Source organism: Leucopleurus acutus, assembly GCF_964270905.1.
Source record: "Leucopleurus acutus genome assembly, chromosome: 20".
Classification (NCBI taxonomy): domain Eukaryota; kingdom Metazoa; phylum Chordata; class Mammalia; order Artiodactyla; family Delphinidae; genus Leucopleurus; species Leucopleurus acutus.
This window is the reverse complement of record NC_139162.1, coordinates 19,232,362-19,253,526: the sequence shown is the minus strand read 5'-3', so window position 1 is coordinate 19,253,526 and position 21,165 is coordinate 19,232,362. Positions and strand designations below refer to the sequence as shown.

General features: G+C 54.2%; 2 protein-coding genes across 2 annotated transcripts in view; one reads left to right on the top strand and one right to left on the bottom strand.

The window, feature by feature from the left end:
- Positions 1–1,370: 1,370 nt before the first annotated feature.
- On the top strand, positions 1,371–8,016 carry PLEKHG4 (pleckstrin homology and RhoGEF domain containing G4; the record flags this gene model as incomplete). Its single annotated transcript, XM_082863043.1, has 20 exons — positions 1,371–1,875; positions 2,018–2,113; positions 2,189–2,312; positions 2,402–2,495; positions 2,582–2,656; positions 2,740–2,856; positions 3,014–3,112; positions 3,206–3,354; positions 3,507–3,645; positions 3,740–3,856; positions 4,031–4,213; positions 4,469–4,971; positions 5,047–5,293; positions 6,015–6,104; positions 6,188–6,409; positions 6,503–6,673; positions 6,748–6,925; positions 7,299–7,415; positions 7,562–7,798; positions 7,886–8,016. The coding sequence occupies 20 exons, from the start codon at positions 1,371–1,373 to the stop codon at positions 8,014–8,016; spliced, it is 3,594 nt and encodes a 1,197-aa protein (XP_082719169.1).
- Positions 8,017–8,916: 900 nt separating this feature from the next.
- Positions 8,917–21,165, bottom strand: part of KCTD19 (potassium channel tetramerization domain containing 19) — a gene marked incomplete at both ends in the record, with an annotated part of 32,021 nt that continues 19,772 nt past the window's right edge. Inside the window, 11 exons of the mRNA XM_082863040.1 lie at positions 8,917–9,030; positions 9,947–10,048; positions 10,381–10,535; positions 10,713–10,904; positions 12,889–13,516; positions 13,913–14,024; positions 14,296–14,379; positions 14,571–14,713; positions 15,222–15,325; positions 16,606–16,766; positions 19,189–19,399. Coding sequence (XP_082719166.1) covers positions 8,917–9,030; positions 9,947–10,048; positions 10,381–10,535; positions 10,713–10,904; positions 12,889–13,516; positions 13,913–14,024; positions 14,296–14,379; positions 14,571–14,713; positions 15,222–15,325; positions 16,606–16,766; positions 19,189–19,399 — 2,006 coding nt within the window. The remainder of the gene's footprint in view (positions 9,031–9,946; positions 10,049–10,380; positions 10,536–10,712; positions 10,905–12,888; positions 13,517–13,912; positions 14,025–14,295; positions 14,380–14,570; positions 14,714–15,221; positions 15,326–16,605; positions 16,767–19,188; positions 19,400–21,165) is intronic.

Sequence of the window (21,165 nt, the reverse complement as noted above, 5' to 3'; positions counted from 1 at the left end):
CCCTGCCTCCTCCTTCTCTCTAACCCAAACAGCAGCCCATCATGGGATAATAGAACCTGGCTCTTGGTGCCTGGGACTGAGGACTGGAAGGAAGATGGGGTCTGCAACGGAAGGGCCCCTCCCTCCCACCCTCCATGAAGATACCCCTATTGGCTGCCAGCAGCACCAAGCAGCTGGCCTGGGTTTAGGGTGTCTTCCTAGAGGCCTCCTGGGCCCCTGGGCCCACACTTTTCTTCTCCCAGCTGACAGGAACGAGTGCTCCTTGTCTTGCTGAGGGAGGCTGTGGTAGGGCTCCCCGCATCCTGCGTGCACTCAAGAGCAGAAGCGCCCCCCTCCCCTACGCCGCCACCCTGCAAGCCCCTTCCCTCAGCCCCAGGCGGACCCCTTGCTCACTCACCCTCGCGCACCTACGCCGCCTTCCCCAGCGGAGGAGCGCTTCCGGCGCGCTGAGCAGGCGCGGTGGGAAGGCCGTTGGTCGCTGCCCCAACCGGCGAACTGAGAAGCCAAGTCAGAGTCAGCGGGGGCTTGGGCGGCGGCGCGGGGGAGGGCGGTGAAGCTGAGGCGTCCGGGCCCGCGGGGGACGAGGGGGTGGATGGGCCGGGGGCGCTGCGAGAGCCCGCGTTTTCGCGCTTTCCGGCCGGCTCAGGCGGCTGCCGTCGGGCCTGGCGGGTGGGCTGTGGCTGCGTCCTCCGGCCCCCAGGAGGCGGTGCGGCGTGGCGCCCGGTCCTCTGCCGCGGTCGTTCCCGCCCCCGCGGCCAGGAGGCGGCGCCCGTCAACGCCAGGCGCCGCGCCGTACCCGCCGTCGAGGCGGCGGTGTGGTACGTTCGAGGGCTCTGGCTACCTGGCCTCCCGGGTTCGGGGTTCCCCTCGGCGCGTACCCCGGGCGTGAGCGCGGCGGGCGGGCGGGCGAGCGAGGGAGCGGACGCGCGAGTCCCCGGGTGGTGGGGGGGAGGGGGGCGCCAGGGTCGGCTGGGCCCACGGGAGCGCGAGCACGAGGCAACGCTCCGCCCACCCCGTGAGCGTCCCACCTGCGTAGGCCCGCCCAGCGTGGCGGCAAGTGAGCGTTCGAGCTTGGGGCGCTCCCGGCGAAGGCCCAAGTGAGCGTGGACCCGCGAGCCGTGAGCTGGAGGGAGAGACACCGGCTCTTCTCCCCGCTCCTCAGGCCTGAACTGCGGCACTGACTGCGCTCCCTGAGCCGAGCACCAAGACTGGCACCTCCTACGGCTTAGTGCCTTCTACCTGCATCGCCCGCTCAGCCCTACCCGACCATCTTCAACCTGTTTCCTGGATGAGCTGAGGCCTCAGTTCACACCGAGGGCTTAGCTCCTCTGCCACTTGCTGGGAGTAGGCCCACCCTTAAGGAAGGGGTGATGGAAGGGCCCCTGGAGGATGGGGATGAGTCGTCAGCCTCCCAGGGCCACGCCACCGACTGGAGGTTTGCTGTGTGCAGTTTCAGAGATGCCTGGGATGAGGGGGAAGCTGCTCTCCAGATGCAGGACCCCAATCCTCCGAGCCCACCAGCAGGGGCAGCCCAGGGGGAAGGGCTACAGGGCAGCCCTCTGCCTGGTGAGCTTCAGTCAACTCCAGGACAGAAGGTTGCAGATGGGTCGGGGGATGGCCAGAGGGGTGTATTAGGAGGTTCCTTAGTCCAGCGGGAGGAACCAGCCTCCTCTGGAATGGAGATCCTCCTATGCCCAATGTTCTCCCACCTTAGTCTGGCACAGGGTGAGAATGACAGCCAAGGAGGAGGCTTGGAAGGGGACTCAGTTTCAGGCAGGGCAATGCCAATCCGCTTGGACCCTGAAGGGTTGGACAGTGACCCTGTGAACCTAGGGGATCTTTTATCTGAGACATCATCAGAGCTACTGGAGGCAGGTAAGGAAGGAAAGTCTTGGAAGGGAGTGAGGGTACCTGGATGTGGGGAGGCCTCTGACTCTACTCAGGCTAAAGCCCAAGTTCACGTAGGGGTCTCTGGGTAAATGGCCCAATGTAGACCCAAGCCATTTTCCTTCCCAAGACCCCAACGGATCCAGGCTCCTTAAGTCCACTGACTGCCTCCTGGCCCAAGACCTCGCCTGGGAGCTGCTTGCCAGTGGCCTGGCTGCCCTGCCAGGTAACTGGGAGACACTAGAGGCAGAAGAGGTGGGGTGACTTGATTGTGCAGGTGTTCACTGCCTTCTCTGCACAGGCACTCGGGATGTAGAAGGCAGGGCAGTGCTGCTTCTGAGTGCCCATAACCCGGCCTGGCTTCACCCCAAGTGCAGCAGCCATGAACTCATCCGCCTCCTGCTCTACCTGCGAAGCATCCCCAGGTTGCGGGGTGGAGGTTGGGGGACAGAACCTGAGCAAGGGGATGGCAGGGTTGTGGAAACAGATACTGAACCAAAGCCTGCTCCTTTAGGCCCAAAGTACAGGCCCTGGGACTGACCGTGTTAGTGGACGCCCGAATTTGTTCCCCAATCTCTTCCCTCTTCTGGGGGCTCAGCCAGCTGCAAGTGAGTACAGGATTATAGCTCTCCTCTTCCCCCCCACAACCCTTTTTATAGGGTTAGGAGCAGGGCTGAGCTCAGATTCCTTGCAGGAAGCAGCCCCAGGGTCGGTGCACCAGGTGCTGCTAATAGGAAAGATGCCTCAGGAGGTGCCTTCAGGGCTGCAGGTAGGGACTGAGCCATTTGGCCAGGGTGGAGGTGGGGCACTTCCCCACCAGGCCTGAGTCCACTACATCTTCTTTTTCTGCAGTTAGAGCAGCTGTCCTCTGATCAGAGCCTGCTGACCCACATCTCCACCTCGGGGTTGCCCACTTCACTAGGAGGAGGCCTGCCTTACTGCCACCAGGCCTGGCTGGGCTTCCGGATGGTCAGTGCACTGGGTGGGGCATAGGGTGGGTAGGCAGGCAATCTGGCCAGCAGAGGAGGCTCCCCTGGGCTGGCTTGAGCAGTGCAGTGGCCTGGGATCCAAGATGCCTGGGACTAGCACTGTGCACTGCCCTGGTCATGCCTGCCTCTGCTCACAGCGTCTGGAAACCCTACAGCAGAGCTGCCAGGTGCTTTGTGCCCTGCTCCAGGGGGCCATTGAGAGCATGAAGGCTGTGCCCCAGCCCATGGAGTCTGGGGTGAGTGTCTCCTTTCAGCACCTCCCTCAATGCTCCCTATTTTCTTCCTCTTCTCCCATGCACACTTCCACTGCCTGTTGCCCTTAATCACAGGAAGTCGGTCGGCTGCTGCAGCAGGCACGGGTCCTGATGCAGCATGTGCTAGACTCACCTCAGTTGGCATGGCTACAGTGCCAGGGAGCCTTGGAGCTGGCATGGCTGAAGCAGGAGGTTCCAGAGGTGACCCTGAGCCCAGACTACAGGTAGGTGCAAGCCCAAATCTTTCCCCAGCCCACCATATCCCATGCCAAGGACTCAGTGGCTGGCTCAGAACCAGCCAGGATTGTGGTCCTAGGACAGGGTGGAGTGGAGCTAGGCACTCAGCAGGGGCGCTAAGACATGTACCATGCACCAGGCCTGCAGTGGACGAGGTTGAGGAGCTGTATGGTCGTGTGGATGGATTGCTGCACCAACTGACCCTGCAGAGTAACCAGCGAGTACAAGCACTGGAGTTGGTCCAGATGCTGGAGGCCCAGGAGGGCGAGCTGCACCAGGTGAGAACTATCTGCCCAGGTGGGCGTCACCTTTCGTCTCAAGCATCATCCCCACCCCACAGCAGCTCTCTTTTCTTTCTTTGTACTCCTCCAGATTGAAGTGTGGCTACAGCAGGTGGGTTGGCCAGCACTTGAGGAGCCAAGGGAACCCTCATTGGACATGCTGCTTCAGGCCCAAGGCCCTTTTGGGGACCTGGACCGAATTGCCCAGGTGAGTTTAGTTACTTGTTCATTGAGCACGGAGAGAGAGGGGAATGGGTTGGGGGTGGAGGGAAGGTCTTCACAGAAGTGACTGATGAGGACATGTAGACATCTGTGGAAAAGACCAGGGCTCGCGGGCTGCACTACCAGGCCCGGGCTTGGTGAGCTCAGTCTCTGTCTCCAGGAGCAGGTCAGGCGAGGGGAGAAACTTCTGCAGCCACTGGTTGGCTGGGATGCGGCTGAACTGGGCCCCGCTGGGGCCCGCTTTCTGACCCTGCAAGCCCAGCTGACTGACTTCTGTAGGGCTTTAGCCCAGCGGCGGCAGCGGCTGGCGGATGCTGAGAGGCTGTTGCAGCTCTTCAGGCAGGTGGGTGAGGGGTCCCACCCCTGGCTCCAGGCGGTCAGTGAAGCCAGAGGGGCGGCTGCTCGGCTCTACGACAGCTTGGGCTTCGTTGTATACCTTGCCTGTTTTCTTTTCTTGTCTTCAGTCTGACCCCAAAATCCTACCACTGAGGATGCAGCCTGGGGCCAACATTCTGTGGGGATGGGGGGAGGTAGAGGAGAAGGCTCAGCAGTCTTGGTGGGATCCTTCCTCAATGCCTATCTGGCTTTGGTGTTGCAGGCCTTGATGTGGGCTGAGGAGGGGCAGCGGGTGTTGGCAGAGCTGGAACAGGAACGCCCAGGGGTTGTGCTGCAACAGCTGCAGTTGCATTGGACCAAGCATCCTGACTTGCCTCCTGCCCACTTCCGAAAGATGTGGGCTCTAGCCACAGGGCTGGGATCTGAGGGTATCCGCCAGGAGTGCCGCTGGGCCTGGGCGCGGTGCCAGGACACCTGGCTGGCCCTGGACCAGAAGTTGGAAGCTGCTGTGAAGCCATCACTGACAGGTAGCACAGCTAGCTTGTGTGTCAGCCGGGTACTGGCTGTACCTGCTACCCCTCCCCTGAGGAAGGCATACAGCCTTGATCGGAATCTGGGACTGAGTCTCAGAGAATCTGCCCACCACTGCCACCATGAGGCCATTGTGGCTGCCTGCCACAGACCAGAGGCTGGAGTTGGTGCCCAGTCAGGGTCATGCCCCACCATGCCTCTGCCAGGTGGCTCTGAACCCAGGAGTCCCAACAGGTAGGCAGTGAGCAGGGCGGGGAGGGCAGTGTGGCAGGGCAGATGTCTTGGGTCCTGATTCCACCTACCTGGTAGACTCCATCTGGTGCTGGCGGAGATGGTGGCTACAGAGCGGGAGTATGTCCGTGCTCTTGACTATACCATGGAGAACTACTTCCCCGAGCTGGATCGCCCTGATGTGCCCCAGGGCCTCCGTGGCCAGCGCGCCCACCTCTTTGGCAACCTGGAGAAGCTGCGGGACTTCCACCGCCATTTCTTCTTGCGTGAGCTGGAGGCCTGTACCCAGCACCCACCCCGGGTGGCCTATGCTTTCCTGCGCCATGTAAGCTCCTCAGGCCGTACAGGCCCTGGCTGATTCTGCCACATTCAACAGAGAGCCACCGGGCACGTGCTTGGGGTCAGGCCCTGTAATGGGTACAGCTATGAGCAGGACCAACCAGTCCCTGTTTTTCAGGGCGCTCTTAGTTTAGCAGAGGAGACATAAAAGTAAAAAAGATAATTCCGTGTTATAGTTGAGGTTAGGGGGGAAAAATGGGATAGATAGGTGATTGTGAGTTAGCAGCAAGGCAGAGGTATCCCCTTTAGAGAGAGCAGTTAGAGAGGCCGCTTAGAGGAGCTGATGTTTGAGCTAAGGCCAGAGGGAGGGGCTGCAGTCAGAGCATTCCACCCAGAGGAAAGATCAAGTGCAAAGCCCTGGGCAGGAAAGAGGCCCAGTGGTCAAGGAAGAGAGAAGTCAGTGTAGCATAGTGTAGTGAGCAAGGGAAGGTGTAGTCTGAGGTGAGGTGAGATTAGAGCACTGCCCTCAGAGCTGTGGGAGCAGCAAAGCTGTATGCGGGACTTCTTCCCCAGAGGGCCTGAGGGCAAGCCCCTCTCCGCACAGTGTCTCTTGCCAGATCACCCGTCATTCAAAGCAGGGCACATTGGCTCTGTGTGGGGAGGCCTCCTTGGGACCTTTAGGCATTTTGATCCTCCCAAACTGAGAGTGGTTTGGCCCCCTTGGATGCTGGCCCATTTGCACCAGAGCAAGCTGTGTATCTTTGCAGAGGGTGCAGTTTGGGATGTACGCACTCTACAGCAAGAATAAACCATGCTCCGATGCCCTGATGACCAGCTACGGTCACATCTTTTTCAGGGTAGGTGAGCCTGAGACTAGTGGGAGGGGGGGGATGGAGCAGGTAACCTGAAGCTCCCTGACGGTCTCTTACGCACCTGGCAGGACAAGCAGCAAGCACTGGGGGACCACTTGGACTTGGCCTCCTATCTGCTGAAGCCCATCCAGCGCATGAGCAAGTACACACTGCTGCTGCAAGAGCTGGCACGGGCCTGCGGGGGAACCGTGCCAGAGCTGAGTGCCCTGCGGGCTGCCCAGAGCCTCGTGCGCTTCCAGCTGCGACACGGCAATGACTTGCTAGCCATGGATGCCATCCAGGGCTGTGACGTGAGTCATCGCAGGCTGTGGTGGGCAGGGGCAGTGGGTGTGAAGGGAGGGGGTTAGAAGAGGCTGGGAACCCACTGGGCCCCAACTTGGCAGGTCAACCTCAAGGAACAGGGGCAGTTGGTCCGACAGGATGAGTTCACGGTGTGCTCTGGGCGCCACAAGTCCCTGCGTCGTGTTTTCCTCTTTGAGGAGCTGTTGCTTTTCAGCAAGCCTCGCCGAGGACCCAAAGGCATCGACACATTTGCCTACAAGCGCTCCTTCAAGGTAGGCCCACCCAACCCCTCCCTCTGCTCCCTGCACCCCCAGTGCCTCACTAAGCTCCTTTCCTGGCCACACAGATGGCAGACCTTGGCCTCACTGAGTGCTCTGGGGATAGCAACCTGCGCTTTGAGGTCTGGTTTCGCCGTCGCAAGGCCAGGGACACCTTTGTGCTACAAGCTGCCAGCTTGGCCACGAAGCAGGCTTGGACAGCTGACATCTCCCGCCTGCTCTGGAGGCAGGCTGTCCACAACAAGGGTGGGTCCCTGCCCCATTTCACCCCACACTCCCCTCCTTGGAGAGCTTACATTGTCCCAGAGGGGCCCCAAGGAGGGCCTAGGGACCTGGAAATACTTGGGAGGGTGGAAAAGTCCCTCAGCAGCAGCCAGCACAGGGGAAAGAACTCCAAAGTCAGGCAGTCCTGCAGTCAGTCTCAGACTGTGCACACAGTATTAACCTCTGAGTGTCAGAGGCCTCATCTTTAAAAAGAGAATTATGACACCTCATGGGATGGTTGGGAAAGGCTCAGTGTACAGGACAGTCTGCAGGCTATGGGTGTACAGGAGAGACTAATATAAGGGGAAAGAGTGATAAAGGGCTGGGCTCATGTCCAGATGTCCACTCCACCCAGAGGTGCGCATGGCTGAGATGGTGTCCTTGGGTGTGGGGAACAAGGCCTTCCAGGACATCGCCCCCAGCAAAGAAGCTATCAACGACCGCACCGTCAACTATATCCTGAAGTGCCAAGGTAGCAGGCAGGCTGCAGGGGGTTGGGGTGAGGAGAGCTGCACAGGTGGCAACATGGACCTCTGTCAGCCCTAGCCTGCGCTCACCTCAGGACCTTGGCCCACCTGGGCTCTGGCCTGTCCCAACCTGACCCTCTTTCTCATACAGAAGTTCGCTCTAGGGCCTCCATTGCTGTGGCCCCATTTGACTATGACAGCCCTTACCTGGGGGCCTCAAGCTCCCTTTCTGGAGATCCTGCTTCTTGCTCTGTACTGGGGTCCCTCAACCTGCATCTGTACAGAGACCCAGCTGTTCTGGGCTTCCGCTCGCCCCTGTATTCCACCGGCTTCCCAGAGGAAGCAGTACTGGAGACTGAAGCTGAGCTGGGCAGCCAGCCATCTTTGAGTAGGTCTGGGCTTGGCCAGAGGCAGGAGGGCATGGCTTGGGGTCTGGGCCTCCTCTGCTGACAGCTCACCCAGTCTCCCTTATTAGTTCCTGAGGACTCAGAGGTCTCCTCCCAGTGCCCGTCAGCCAGTGGCTCCAGTGGCTCGGACAGCAGCTGTGTGTCAGGGCAGGCCCTGGGCAGGGGCCTGGAGGACTTGTCCTATGTGAGTTCCATTTAGCCTTATACCCACCAGCCCTTTCTCAGCCCTGCCTGGGCCTATGGCTGCCTTGCTTTTAGGTGGAAATGGGGGTGGTAGGTCAGAGCCATTCCTCAGAGACCCCACCTGGACCCCGAGCCAGGGAAATACATGTTCGTGCCTAGCTTTGCACCACAGGTCTGAGCCTGGGCTTGAAGGTGGGCCGTGGATCCAGGAGTTGCTAGATCCAAGGAACATCACCTCTCTCAAGATCTGCTATGACCAGGCCATGGGTGGCACCTGGGTCGCTTCCAGCCCACATGCACAGCCCTGTCGACTACCCTTTCTGATGTCTGTGTCATTGGACAGATCAGCAGGGACCTCTCCAGGGGATGCTGGTTGCAGAGCCTAAATGAGCACCCTGATTCTGGGCCCCTGGCCTCATGTCCCCTTTTTCTCTCCCCATCTCCAGCTCCCACCCCAGTTGTTCCCACCCAGAACAGAGGGTGGGTGTTTGTTTCTATGCTGTAGGCTGGTGGGACATCTAGTGACTGGGCTGCCCCACCCCTCAGTAGGAATACAGGTGGGTTCCTAGCCACTGCTTCCCAACCCCTGGTCTCAAAGCCAAGCTCATCCCTGTTGGACTCTTACTCTTGCCTGCCCTGGCTCCCTAGGCCCAGGCCCTTCTTTCCTGGGTCAGTTTGGTTATATTGATTCAAAGCTTTTTGAACAGATTTCAGTTTAAGATTATTTCACTGGTTGTAAGGTCTTTGGTGTCTCAGAGACTGAGTCCAGACCCTTGACTTGTGATTTATTCTTTGTTTATAATAAAAAATAAACTAACACACCCTTGGACGGGCACACACATTCTGGGGACATCCCCGGTTAAAATGAACCTTGGCGATGGGATGGGGTGTTTGTGGGGCAGCTTCTCTGGGCACCTTAGCCATCTTGTAAATACTTGCTCAGGAGAGAGTAAGAGACAGACCTTGACAGGCCCCTCTGGATGAGCAGGTCCACACAGCGGCCGTATTTCCTGGCAAAAGGCAGCGTGAGCTGGAAGGAAAAGGCTGGTCTTATTCCTGACTTCCTGGCTATGTGGATGGGGTCCTCCTATCTGGGTGGGGGCAGGGTCAAGGCAAGGCTACTTGATGCTGTTGAGCTCACTTCTGCCTAAAGGCATCTCACAGACCTGTGGTTTCGAGTGGCTACCAGGGAACACAACAGAATGAATAAAGGGCCAAAAGTGCATGTTTCCTGCCACTGGTTTTCCACTTTCTAGTCGTAGATGCTGACTTCACTTTCCACTCAATAGACTAGACAGAGGATAGTAACTTGGCACTTTTGTGTTTATAGTGAAAGATGTTATAGTAATGTACTTGATTACAGAAATGCCAGATTAATGAAAAATTAGCTAAATCTTTTTCACCTACAATGTTAAAATAAAAATGTGAATCCTAAAATTATTTTAAGGAATCAAAAAACAAAAAACCTGAGTCATTCCTTTGCCCTTATTGAACATTTTCCTTTTCTTTGTAAAAACTGCTTTAAAGCAGCTTAAGTGTAAAAGGAATGTACACAAGTACTGACATCATGGCTGAGTAGGTGAAGTTGGTATCAGTCATTGAAAACATCTATCTGACTCCCAGTAGTTTCTCGGATTTCAGCACCCCAAAACCTTGAGGTCGTAGAATGTGCTTCCCTGAGTATAGTCAGGGTTGTTAGTGATGAAGGCTAAATTGGTAAAATGGGAGGAAAACTACAAAAACCAGTGGCCTGAATACTGCTTTTTGACCACTCTAGACAGGTTAATTTCATCCATTGTTCCTCCCTCCCTGGGACCAGAGACTAGAGGTCTAGTTGCCTGTCTTGCCTTCTGGGCAGCACTGGCCTGGCCCTCATGCAGCAAGACAGTGTCCATCTGAGGCATCTGGAGGGTTGCCATTCCCAGTGGGGTGCAGGAAGCCCTCACCTCCACCCAGCTGTACAGATGTTCCTGGGTGTACCGGTCATCCTTGAAGCCAGTGATGGCCAGCAAGTCCACCACAAACTGCTTGGGGCTGATGTTCAGAGTCTGCCAGAAGAGCCCACAGTCAGGCAGGGCTGGGGGCAGCAGTGTGACACACATTTGCTCCCAGCCCCTCAGAGTGGGATGCAGAGCAGGGGCTTCCCTGGGCCTGCAGGAGCTGCAGAGGTCAGAGGATACTATCAGTTCAAACTGCCTCTTGGCCAAGGCTTGGCCCAGATGCTGCTGCCCTGTCTCCCTGTCCCTGCCCTTCTGCCCCTGATCTCTTCCCCTTACTCCCCTGACCCTGTATCTTGGCTTGCTTCTTCTTGCCTTGCCTACTTACTGTGGAGGCAAGGGAAAGTGGAGAAGGAACAAGGCCTGAGGCCTATCACACATACCCACAGCCGGTTGGCCAGGGAGACCACCTTGGCTGTGATGGCTTTGGGGTCCTTTTGCCTGATGGAATCCAGAATGATGTCAGTCAGGAAGCAGTGACATTTCTGTGCGTAAAACATCTCTTCCCAGGACAGAGAGAAACTCAGGAAAGTCACCTCTGTGGAGGAGAGAGTGGATGTGGCCACATCTGCCACGGCTAGAGCCTTAGAGCCAGCCCGGAGTAAGGGAGAGGTGTAGGGCTTCCAAGGGAGACTGTATCCCTGAAGTACCCTGGGTGAGGGCTCAGGCATCTCCGCAAGGAAGTGCAGGGCCAGGCATGGCTCCAGAGCCTTACCTCGGGGCTGGGGGCTGGCTGTGGGTGGCATGTGTGTGAGGTTGTCCATCTGTGTGGTATAGATGATGCTGTCCTCAAAGAACATGCAGGAGCCATCACTACCCACCACGGGGGGGTGGGTCACTTTGAGGATGACCCCTGTGCTGTCCACCTCACTGGCCTCAGGCACAGACTGCTCAGGGGCAGGACTTTCTGTGAAAACAACACGGGGAGAGGGCTCTCCTTAAGCCACCTCAGAGCCCAAGCAGGGAGGAGACCTCTGGCAACAGACCAGTACAGTCAGTCACGAGCCTTTGCCTCCAGCTTCTCAGAAGTGGTACCCTGGGCTGGCAGGGGCATGTTCTGGCTCTCCTCTCTACATTGCCCTTGAATCACTGCAAGCCAAATCCTGAATTTCAGAACTCCAAGGAACTTTCCAAATCCTCTGTTGAACTAGGACTGGTAGTAAATAGAGCTGATAATAACCCAGCTGGGGACTGGAAATCTTAGTAAAATTATGAGAGGAGCTTTTGTGGGGAGTTGCTGATGCATATCCATTCTGACGAATACGCTTGAGGGACTTCCCTGGTGGCACAGTGGTTAAGAATCTGCCTGCCAATGCAGGGGACACAGGTTTGATTCCTGCTCCGGGAAGATCCCATGTGCCGCAGAGCAACTAAGCCCGCGTGCCACAACTACTGCGCCTGCGCTCTAGAGCCCTCGAGCCACAACTACTGAAGCCCACGTACCTAGAGCCCGTGCTCCGCAACAACAGAAGCCACCGCAATGAGAAGCCCAGCCACTGCAATGAAGAGTAGCCCCCGCTCACTACAACTAGAGAAAGCCCGTGCACAGTAACAAAGACCCAACGCAGCCAAAAATAAATAAATAAATTTATTAAAAAAAAAAAAAAGAATCCGCCTGCGCATGCAGGGGACATGGGTTCGATCCCTGTTCCGGGAAGATCCCACATGCCGCGGAGCAGCTAAGCCTGTGCGCCACAACTACTGAGTCTGTGCTCTAGAGCCCTCAAGCCACAACTACTGAGCCCGCGTGCTGCAACTCCTGAAGCCCATGGTCCTAGAGCCCATGCTCCACAACAAGAGAAGCCACCACAATGAGAAAGCCTGCACACTGCAATTAAGAGTAGCCCCAGCTTGCCACGACTAGAGAAAGCTCGTGTGCAGCAACAAAGACCAGCGCAGCCAAAAATAAATTTAAAAAAATATGCTTGAGAAACCAACTTGGGGCTCACAGGTGGGGCCCAAGGAGACCCCTCCAAGCAGGGCCTGAGCCACTAAAAGGGAAAATGACAAAATACTGTAGGAAGGACTTTGAAGGAGCAGAGGAAACAGTCCGTCATAGCAGTTCTCAGCTCACTTCCCTGGGCTGCTCCACACTTCCCCACCACACACACACCTGTCTATTCAGCCCAGTCCCCATATACCCTCCTGTCTTCTGGACTTCTCCCCTTGGATGTCCATCAGTACCTCACATGCAATGTGTCATCTTCCCCAAGTCCTACTTCTCTTGTCCTTCCTACCTCAGTAACCATCCACCCCCTTGCAATCACCCAAACCAGAAACCTGCCCCCTCCTTGGCCTGATACTTTCCTGCTTCTTCCAACTGCCTAACTTGTTTCATCTAGAATGATCTTGGCATTTCTAACACGTATCCTCCTGCTGCTGCATTTCCTCTGCCCTGGAACAAACTTTCTAAATGCACACCTGACTGCTTGCTTCCTTGTTTAGAATGCTTCAGTGGCTGTCCGCTCCCCTTAGGATCAGAACAAACTGCTAGGTCCTGAACCTGACCCACAAGACCTGTCCTGATTTCCTTATGTCTTCAGCCTTATCTCTTTATCACTTCATGTGAAGCCTGGTCTCCAGCTGCTAGACGCATGACTTGTGTTTCCTCAAGCACCCAAGGCTTCTCCTTCCTTCCCCTGCTGACTCCTCAGCCCCCAACCCTTCTCTGTGCTCCTATCACTTTATAGGCACTTCCTCCCATATGCCTCAAGTAGTTTCTCAAGCCTCCAAGTCATGCCAGTGTGCCTGTCATTTCTGGGTCTTCTGCTTGGCATCAGTGAGTGCAGAGCTCTAGTCCCCCTTAATCACTGACTCGCTGTGTGGTCTTGGCCAAGGTTTGCCTTCTCTGTTGTAAATGAGAATTAGGTCAAGGATGGGACAGGACTCACCTCTCTCCTTTGGGCTCTGCTTGCCCCAGTCCTTCAAGGTGACAGCTCTTTTCATGGGGAAGTATGGCTTAAAGGTTAGCTCTGGCTCCTTGTCTTTGGTTCCAGCTCCAGCCCCTGCCTGTGGGCCTGGGTCCTTCTCTGAGGCTGTGTAATGGCCTTTCCAGGAAGCTGAGGTGCTGGGCTGGGAAACAGCCTCACCTCCTGAGGGGAGCTTCAGGGTGGCTTCCTCCAAGGAGCTGCTCGGGGGGCCTGGCAGTGGCTGGAATTCCCATTGTTTGCAATTGACCATGTCCCATTCCCTTACCAGGGAGATGAGTTTTTGCATGGGGGTGACAGGAGGGTCTTTGCTTTCAGATTTCTGTGTGAGGTTGACTGTGGTACACTTCTTCTTGGGAGGACTCTCAGGGTGGGCCCCCCAGTGTCTAGGGTTGGCACATAGACCAGGACAGTGTGAGTATGTGCTGGGATTACCCGCCCTCTTGGCACCTCGGCATAGGGACACCTGGATTGTCCGGAAGTACTGCTCAGCCTCCTCTATCTGGCTGGACCTGGCCAGGGTCCCCTTGGCCTTGTTCCGTGGAGTCCTGTCACTGCAGTCTTGGAACTCCATAGGTATGCAAGCTGTGGTCTGGAGAGGGAGGGCACAGCAGCTCTGGGCATTTTGTGCTTCCACATCGAAGTCTTACCCAAGATCTCATAAGCTGGGTCTCTAAGACTTCACTTGCTTACCCAGAACAATCCCATCCCCCACATGGGTCTTACATTTGATATTTGCTCAGTCTGAGTGGGGGTGGTACCAGCCCAGGGTCCTTTCACACACCAAAGGGACATATCAGCATCCCAGGCCACAGGCAGCCAGCATTTCCTGGTGTCTCCCTCCAGGTTCAGAAACCAGTCACTGTGCCAGGAGCCATGTAGGCCCGGCTCTTTCAATTTGCCATACCCCTCAGTAGCGGTCTGCCCTCTGAGCCCTGTGCTGGTACTCTTTCAGGATAACACCAAACCAAAGAATGCTGGGACTTACTTCTTTGGCATCTCTACTGAACTCCACCAGTGACCCTGGCCCTTCTGTCATCACATGCAGCCTTCTGATGGGAAAAACTTCATTTCCAGATTCTTTCTCCTGGATCCATGACCTGCAGACTCCAAGAGGGTTTGGTTAGTAAGCAGAAGCTTCCACTAGTCCATTGACCAGGTCTGCCCTCTGGCTGGGAGTTAACTCTAGACAGCAGGGGAGAAGGGGCTTTAAAGGGTTTTGCTTAGGTCCCTGCCCAATCCTGGGCCTGCTCCACCCCCTTACCTCTAAGGAGAACAGGTCCTACTGGGAGGTGAGACTTAGGACAGGATTCCCAAGAGGAATATAAAGGTTCAAACTTTAGAACATGGTGTCAGGAGCAGTTTCCTTACTTGTATGCCTCACATTGGATAAGGGCTTCTGAGAGGGATGGGATGTGGTATTCCTCCACCTCCTGGCAGAGGAGGGGCCATTCCCTGCAAATGACAAGATGTCGCACTGGGCATCTGGGGTGGGAGTGTGGGTGGGGTTATAAGCCTCCAGAGCTGCTGCCTTGAACAGCAGTTCACATGTTGGAAATAATATAATCTCCCTGAAGGCTACAAACTCAAATTTCCGTCTTGAAGAGGGATGGGGTTTCATTATATGATTTCCTTCCTTCACTCACTTAAATTCAGATGGTAAAAATAGTTTTCCAAGTCTCAGGAAGTTGAGAATGTGTCGAAACATTTGGCCATCCCCGTGGATCAGCAGGGTCTGTCCATATGTGATCCAGTACACTCTCTGAGGGTTGGACAGCAGTTCTGGATACTGCAAAGGGTTGGACACCAGAGTCTTGTTAGTCTGTTAAAGGGCTACATCCTTAAGGGGCAGGTCAGCCTTCTCTTTGTTTTCCTAACCATTCTAGAGCAGAGGCTTTGGGATTTCCATCTCCTTATCTTGTTGGCCACAAGGAGCCATAATGAGGAGCAGAGCATCTAGGGAGAAGCACATCATCTCTGCTTCAAGTTTTGCTGGCTCCTTGAGGAGGCATCTGGAACCTCACCCTATGTCCTGCTCAGTCCTGCTCTCTTGAGGCATCTGGAACCTCACCCTATGTCCTGCTCAGTCCAGGCCCCTCAGACTGGCCTCATCCCTACCCAAACTCCTAAAGCCTTCCCAGAATGCTGCTCATAGAATAAAAAGCACTTTGGGCCATGGAGCAGAGGGAAGGTCCTTGTTTTAATCAGGTGCTGAAGGCTGTGTACGGGTCAGGTGACAGAATCTTCTCAGCCGCAGAAGCCAAAAGGAGACGAGGGCAGCCTCAGGCCAGCAGTACCTTCAGCAGGGTCTGCAAGGTGGTTGCATACCAGTGGCTTCCAACATAAACTTTGACGATCTGTTGAGGGGAATACACAGTGATTTCTGCCGTCCACTCCTCATCTAAGGAAACCAATGAGAGGGAACACATCACGTGGCCAAAAGGGAAATTAGGTAGGGCATTTTGTCCATTACATGTTAAGACACAATATCTTCATCAGTCATATTCTGTTGCCTAGTCTGAGAAGCAGCAGAAATCCCTGACATCAACCTTTTCTGCTCCTCAGGCCTTCCCTGTGGCTCACCATATGGTTTCCTGGGTGTCAATAGCAGCTTGGAGGGTCAGCTGGTGACTCTGGGTTGGGGGAGGGCCACCAACCCCAAGGGCACTGCTGTTCTTTCCCTGGCCCACCTCTCCCAAGAAAGCTTGGCTAATGTACCTTTCTACCTACCTTGCTAACTGCTTCTGGTTTCTGGCTGGGTGTGTAATTTTCCACATGGCCACTCAGACCGGAGCTAGGAGTCCCTCTGTATGTTTGTGCTTATGGTTTGGCAAATATCATAGAGCCAGCGTCTCATCAAATCACTATCACTTCTATAGAGACCAAGCCTCGAGGCATGTCTGGAGAATGGGGCTTTGTTCTGGGAAGATGAACTCATGACCCTTTTCCTGGGGTGACTAGATTTAGGCTTTGTTCTGTCTTAAGAACCAGTTTCTAATGAGCTTTGTAATGAATGAAGGGTATATAAATAGATGATATAACCAAGAGGTATATAGATTGTGAACCTCATGAAGATAGAAACTGGGTCTGTTTTGCTCTCTTCTGTACCTCTAGTGTTATCTACTGTCCTGGTATATGGTAGGTGCTCAAATAAGTACTGAATGTTGTTGAATGATAGTAATATAGCATAAATTGATCTAAAACACTTTTTGTTAGGAAACAGTTATAGGCAGCTGGTGAAACAACACTGGCTTTAGACTCAGATTTAAATCCTAGTTTGACCATGATCTAGTAATATAAGCAAGTTACCTCCCTGAGCCTCTGCTTTTTTTGTTAAATGGACCCAGGGATCATTCTTCCCTGGATGGCTGCGAGGACCAAATGGGCATAGCATCGGCTCCCAGAGCCAGAGCAGGCATGCCCTTAGGGTCCCATGTGGCCCCCCAACTGGGTCAGTCTGCACAGCTCAGCCTGGACTACTTGAGGCTACCTGTGGGCTTGGGGTGGGGAGGGGTCACCTAACAGGAAAGTTTCCTTTTAGGTGAAACCCACAGATGTTAGTCTAGCTTTCCTTTTCTGTTCCATCTACAGTTTCTGGTTCTAGCCAGCCTTATCTTTTCTCTGTGATCTCCTAGACCCTCCTCTGATGTTGAATTCAAACTGAGAAGCTTCTTTATTTACTGAGCATATCCATGGGTGCCAGAGTCCTCGGCTCCAGATGAGTCTTCAGAGCCACTTTCATTGGCTCATAGGTGATGTCCCTCTTGTCCAGGAAGGCACAGAGCTCGTACACCTCAGAAATGGTCTCAGTCAGGGGCAGCCGGCAAGTCCCCAGCCAGTTCCTGCCCAGAGGAAAGGTCTGTCACAGAGAGCTTCAGCACTGTACCCCAAGGGAGTACAGCCTGTCAACCTTCCATGTCTAGAATGTCTTGCCCTTACACTAACTCAAGCCTGTGGCCACTAACATCATTTCCTTAACTGGTTTCTGATGACGTCTCATAGCGGGGTATACTTGGACACATAGGCTCACCCTTTTGCAGCTGAGCTTGACCTATTTCAGCAAAGCCCTCTAAATTGACTAATTGCAAGCCTCCAAGCCCTGTCTCAGGTTCCAGAATCCAGGCCAGGGCCCAGTCACTCCATTTTTGCCCCCATAAATATCTGCCCAAGACATGTCAGTCACTATGTGGCAGCCTGTCACGGTTTGGGAGATTACTGATACCTTGTATGCCCAGGAAACCCCCCACCTCCAAAGGCACTTGTCTTTGCCCTCTGTGCCCTGTGACATCAGGGGTGGGACATCTCCGGGAGAAATGGATGGCGTGGGCCACAAATGACAGTTTTGGGGTAAGACAGTGTTTGGGGTTGGCTGACCCTCTCCCCAGGTGCTCAGGAAAACCCACTTCTATCTTTAGTTTTGGTACCAGTGTATTTTGTGAGCCTAAGAGAGTTGCCCTACTCGGAACCTGTTTACCTTTCTATAAAACAGGATTAGGGGGCTTCCCTGGTGGCGCAGTGGTTGAGAATCTGCCTGTCAATGCAGGGGACACAGGTTCGAGCCCTGGTCTGGGAAGATCCCACATGCCGCGGAGCAACTAGGCCCATGAGCTACAACTACTGAGCCTGCGTGTCTGGAGCCTGTGCTCCGCAACAAGAGAGGCCGCGACAGTGAGAGGCCCGCGCACTGCGATGAAGAGTGGCCCCTGCTTGCCGCCGCTAGAGAAAGCCCTCGCACAGAAACGAAGACCCAGCACAGCCAAAAAGAAAAAATATATATTACTCAGGCATAAAAAGAAACGAAATTGAGCTATTTGTAATGAGGTGGATAGACCTAGACAGAGTGAAGTAAGACATACAGAGTGAAGTAAGTCAGAAAGAAAAAGACAAATACCGTATGCTAACACATATATATGGAATTTAAGAAAAAAAAATAATGTCATGAAGAACCTAGGGGTAAGACAGGAATAAAGACACAGACCTACTGGAGAATGGACTTGAGGATATGGGGAGGGGGAAGGGTGAGCTGTGACAGGGCGAGAGAGAGGCATGGACACATATACACTAACAAACTTAAGGTCGATAGCTAGTGGGAAGCAGCCGCATGGCACAGGGATATCGGCTCGGTGCTTTGTGACCGCCTGGAGGGGTGGGATAGGGAGGGTGGGAGGGAGGGAGACACAAGAGGGAAGAGATATGGGAACATATGTATATGTATAACTGATTCACTTTGTTATAAAGCAGAAACTAACACACCATTGTAAAGCAATTATACCCCAATAAAGATGTTAAATATATATATATATTAATTAATTAATTAATTAAAAAAAAGACCTAAGAAGAAATACATGGCAAATATCTAAAAAAAAACCCCAAAAAAACAGGATTAGGGGCTTCCCTGGTGGTGCAGTGGTTAAGAACCCGCCTGCCAATGCAGGGGACATGGGTTCGAGCCCTGTTCCGGGAAGATCCCACATGTCGCGGAGCAACTAAGCCCATGCATCACAACTACTGAGCCTGTGCTCTAGAGCCCACGAGCCACAACTACTGAAGCCCATGCACCACAACTGCTGAGGCCCGCGTGCGTAGAGCAGGTGCTCCACAACAAGAGAAGCCACTGCAATGAGAAGCCCATGTACTGCAACGAAGAGTAGCCCCCTCTCGCCAAAACTAGAGAAAGCCCGTGCACAGCAACAAAGACCCAACGCAGCCATAAATTAATTAATTAATTAATTGATTAAATTAATTAAAAAAACAGGATTAGAATCCATGCCCCTGCACTAAAGGGAACATTCTGAGCTCATCCCACAAGGCAGAGGCCAGGTATCACCTCCTCCAGGAAGACTGCCTTGCCTTGCTTCTTGTGGGGGGGCTCACCCCTGGCTCTTTCTGTGTGTCAGTGAGCCTCCCAAGGGTTGTGGGGAGGACCTTTGAAGGAGGGGGACTATCCAGCATCCTAAGTGTTGTGATTGGCCTGGTCACCTCAGACCTAGCACAGGGCTAGAACCAGAGCAATAGATCACAGAGGATGGAAATATGAAACAGTGTGAGACCTTTGAACCTTGGGAATCTTATACCTTGGCACCAGGCCTCTCCTCCGAGGCCCAAATTTGGTGGTGCTGGTGTGGGTAGTGGGAGTGGCTAAAATGATCATTTTGTCCCCAAGGACACAATCTCTGGCTCATGGGCAGGGCCCCAGGTTGGTTCCTCAAGAAAGGTAAAGCTCAGCCTGAGTGGGACCAAGCTGTGCTCTGAGGAGGGCCTTACTTAACGTGCTGGAAGAGGACCCCGTTCCCAGTGATGTACAGTCTACTTCCATCCAGAGTGCTCTCGATGCGGAGCTGTCCTAGTGCGGAGTCTGGGTACTTGACAAGCAGACCCAGGGTCATCATGTACAGTGGCTTCACAGACTCTAGGCCTGCTGCACGGCCCCCCTTCCCAGGGCTTGGAGGAGGACAGGAGGTCCGGGAACAGCCACCTGTGCCAGAGAGAAAGGGGTGACTCCTAGATCCCTCATGGTCATAACTGTACTGGAAGCTTTGGGTCTTGCTTCCTACTGCTGCCTTAAATCAGTAACTAAAGAGACTTTGAGGGAGCTTATTTCCTTGCACAGCCAAATATGGATCCGCTCGAAATCAGTATAGTTTTTCTTATATTCAGTCAGGTTTACAGGTCAAAACTATTTGTTGAGAGGCAGGGTGGGTATGGGGGGTAGATTAATTAGCTGTTATCACTAACATTTGAATTTCAGAATAACAGCCATCTGGCCCCAGCCTCTGCAGGAATTTCCCTTAGTTCCAAACTCTGCTCTAATTATCCATGGGTAAAGAATGACAACCACAGCATTGAACCTAATGTGCATTACAGGCTTCCCGGATTCACAGTCCCTATCACTCTTGGGCAGAATTTTCCCCGGAGACACACTGTGTAGTGTTACTTTCAGGTTGGATATTTGAATTGCGGGCTTATGGGTGAAACCTTGTTCTCCTGCAGTGGGCACAATGCACAGTCTACAGGACCCTGTTCCAGTGGCAACAGTGGGCCAGTGGCAAGCTGCCAGGTGATTTTCATGGGTCATCTCCAATCCTACAAGAGGGGTAGTACTCTCCTCTTATCATAGATGAGGAAACTGTGTCCTGAGAGGCCAGTTAAGAACCTTGCCCCAAATACCAAAGCTAGGTGGGGCAGAGCTGAGATTTGAGAGCGCCTCTACCTCCAAGGCTACGAGAGCTGTTTCCCTTAGTTATGGTGCTTTATAAAAGACAAAAAACATGCTTTGTGTTTGGGGGCTGCTTTATGGCTTACAGAGCCTGTCCACAGGCATGCTTCCCTTCCAACTTCACATAGCTCTTGTGCAGCATGCACCGGTCTACTCATCTCTCTGACCCATGTTCTCTGAAGGAACAGAAGTCTTTGGGGGAGAGGTTTGAACTTACACCCTTTGAAGTGGGTTGTAAGATCCCAAGACAGGCTCCTGAGACCTGCAGCAGGATGCCACTACCCCCAAATAGGATAGGACTCCACTTGCCTGGGGAGGAGTCTGGGAGAGCTGGCCTAAAAGTAGGGAAAGTCTGATTCCCATGGAATAAGTATCTGGTGACATGCAGGCCAAACTTCACATGTGCAAGACAGTTCTATATATTCTCAGAATGCCAGCTGAGGCCACACTAAGGTAGCTAGCTCCTGCAACATGCACAGTAGCGTCCATAGACATGCAGGATTTGGGAAATGGGATGGTGAAAGGCAAATAAAAAATATGAGGAGCAAATTGGAATGAGGTTGGGCCGGGAACTTGAAGGCCTGGACCAGGGTCAGGAAGTGTCAGGAGCAGGCAGAAACAGGCACAGCAGCCAGGGATTTGAAGTAGGGGGGACAAAGGAACTGGGGTGTGTGGGGGATAACTGAAGTCCTATGGGGAATTTCCCACGCCCTCCAGCTATGCCTGGAAGAGGAAGGATGGGAGTGGCAGGTAGGGGTTAGTTACAAGTTCCCAGTTGCTTGACACATCCACAAGGAGGGCAGACCTCCCCTGACCTTGGGAAGCCCGGCCTCAGGCCCAACTTCCCTCCCCTGGACACTCTGGCCCGGTTTCCCCACCCAGGCTGGGCTGAGCTACCTACAGGTCAGTGGCAAGACTGAGCAGACAGAGGGCACACTGGGTTTCAGACTGAAATTTGTCTTCTCAGATTCTAAGTCAGCCAGAACACCCGCTTCTCTCACTACCACCCAAAGCCCAGAGTGGTT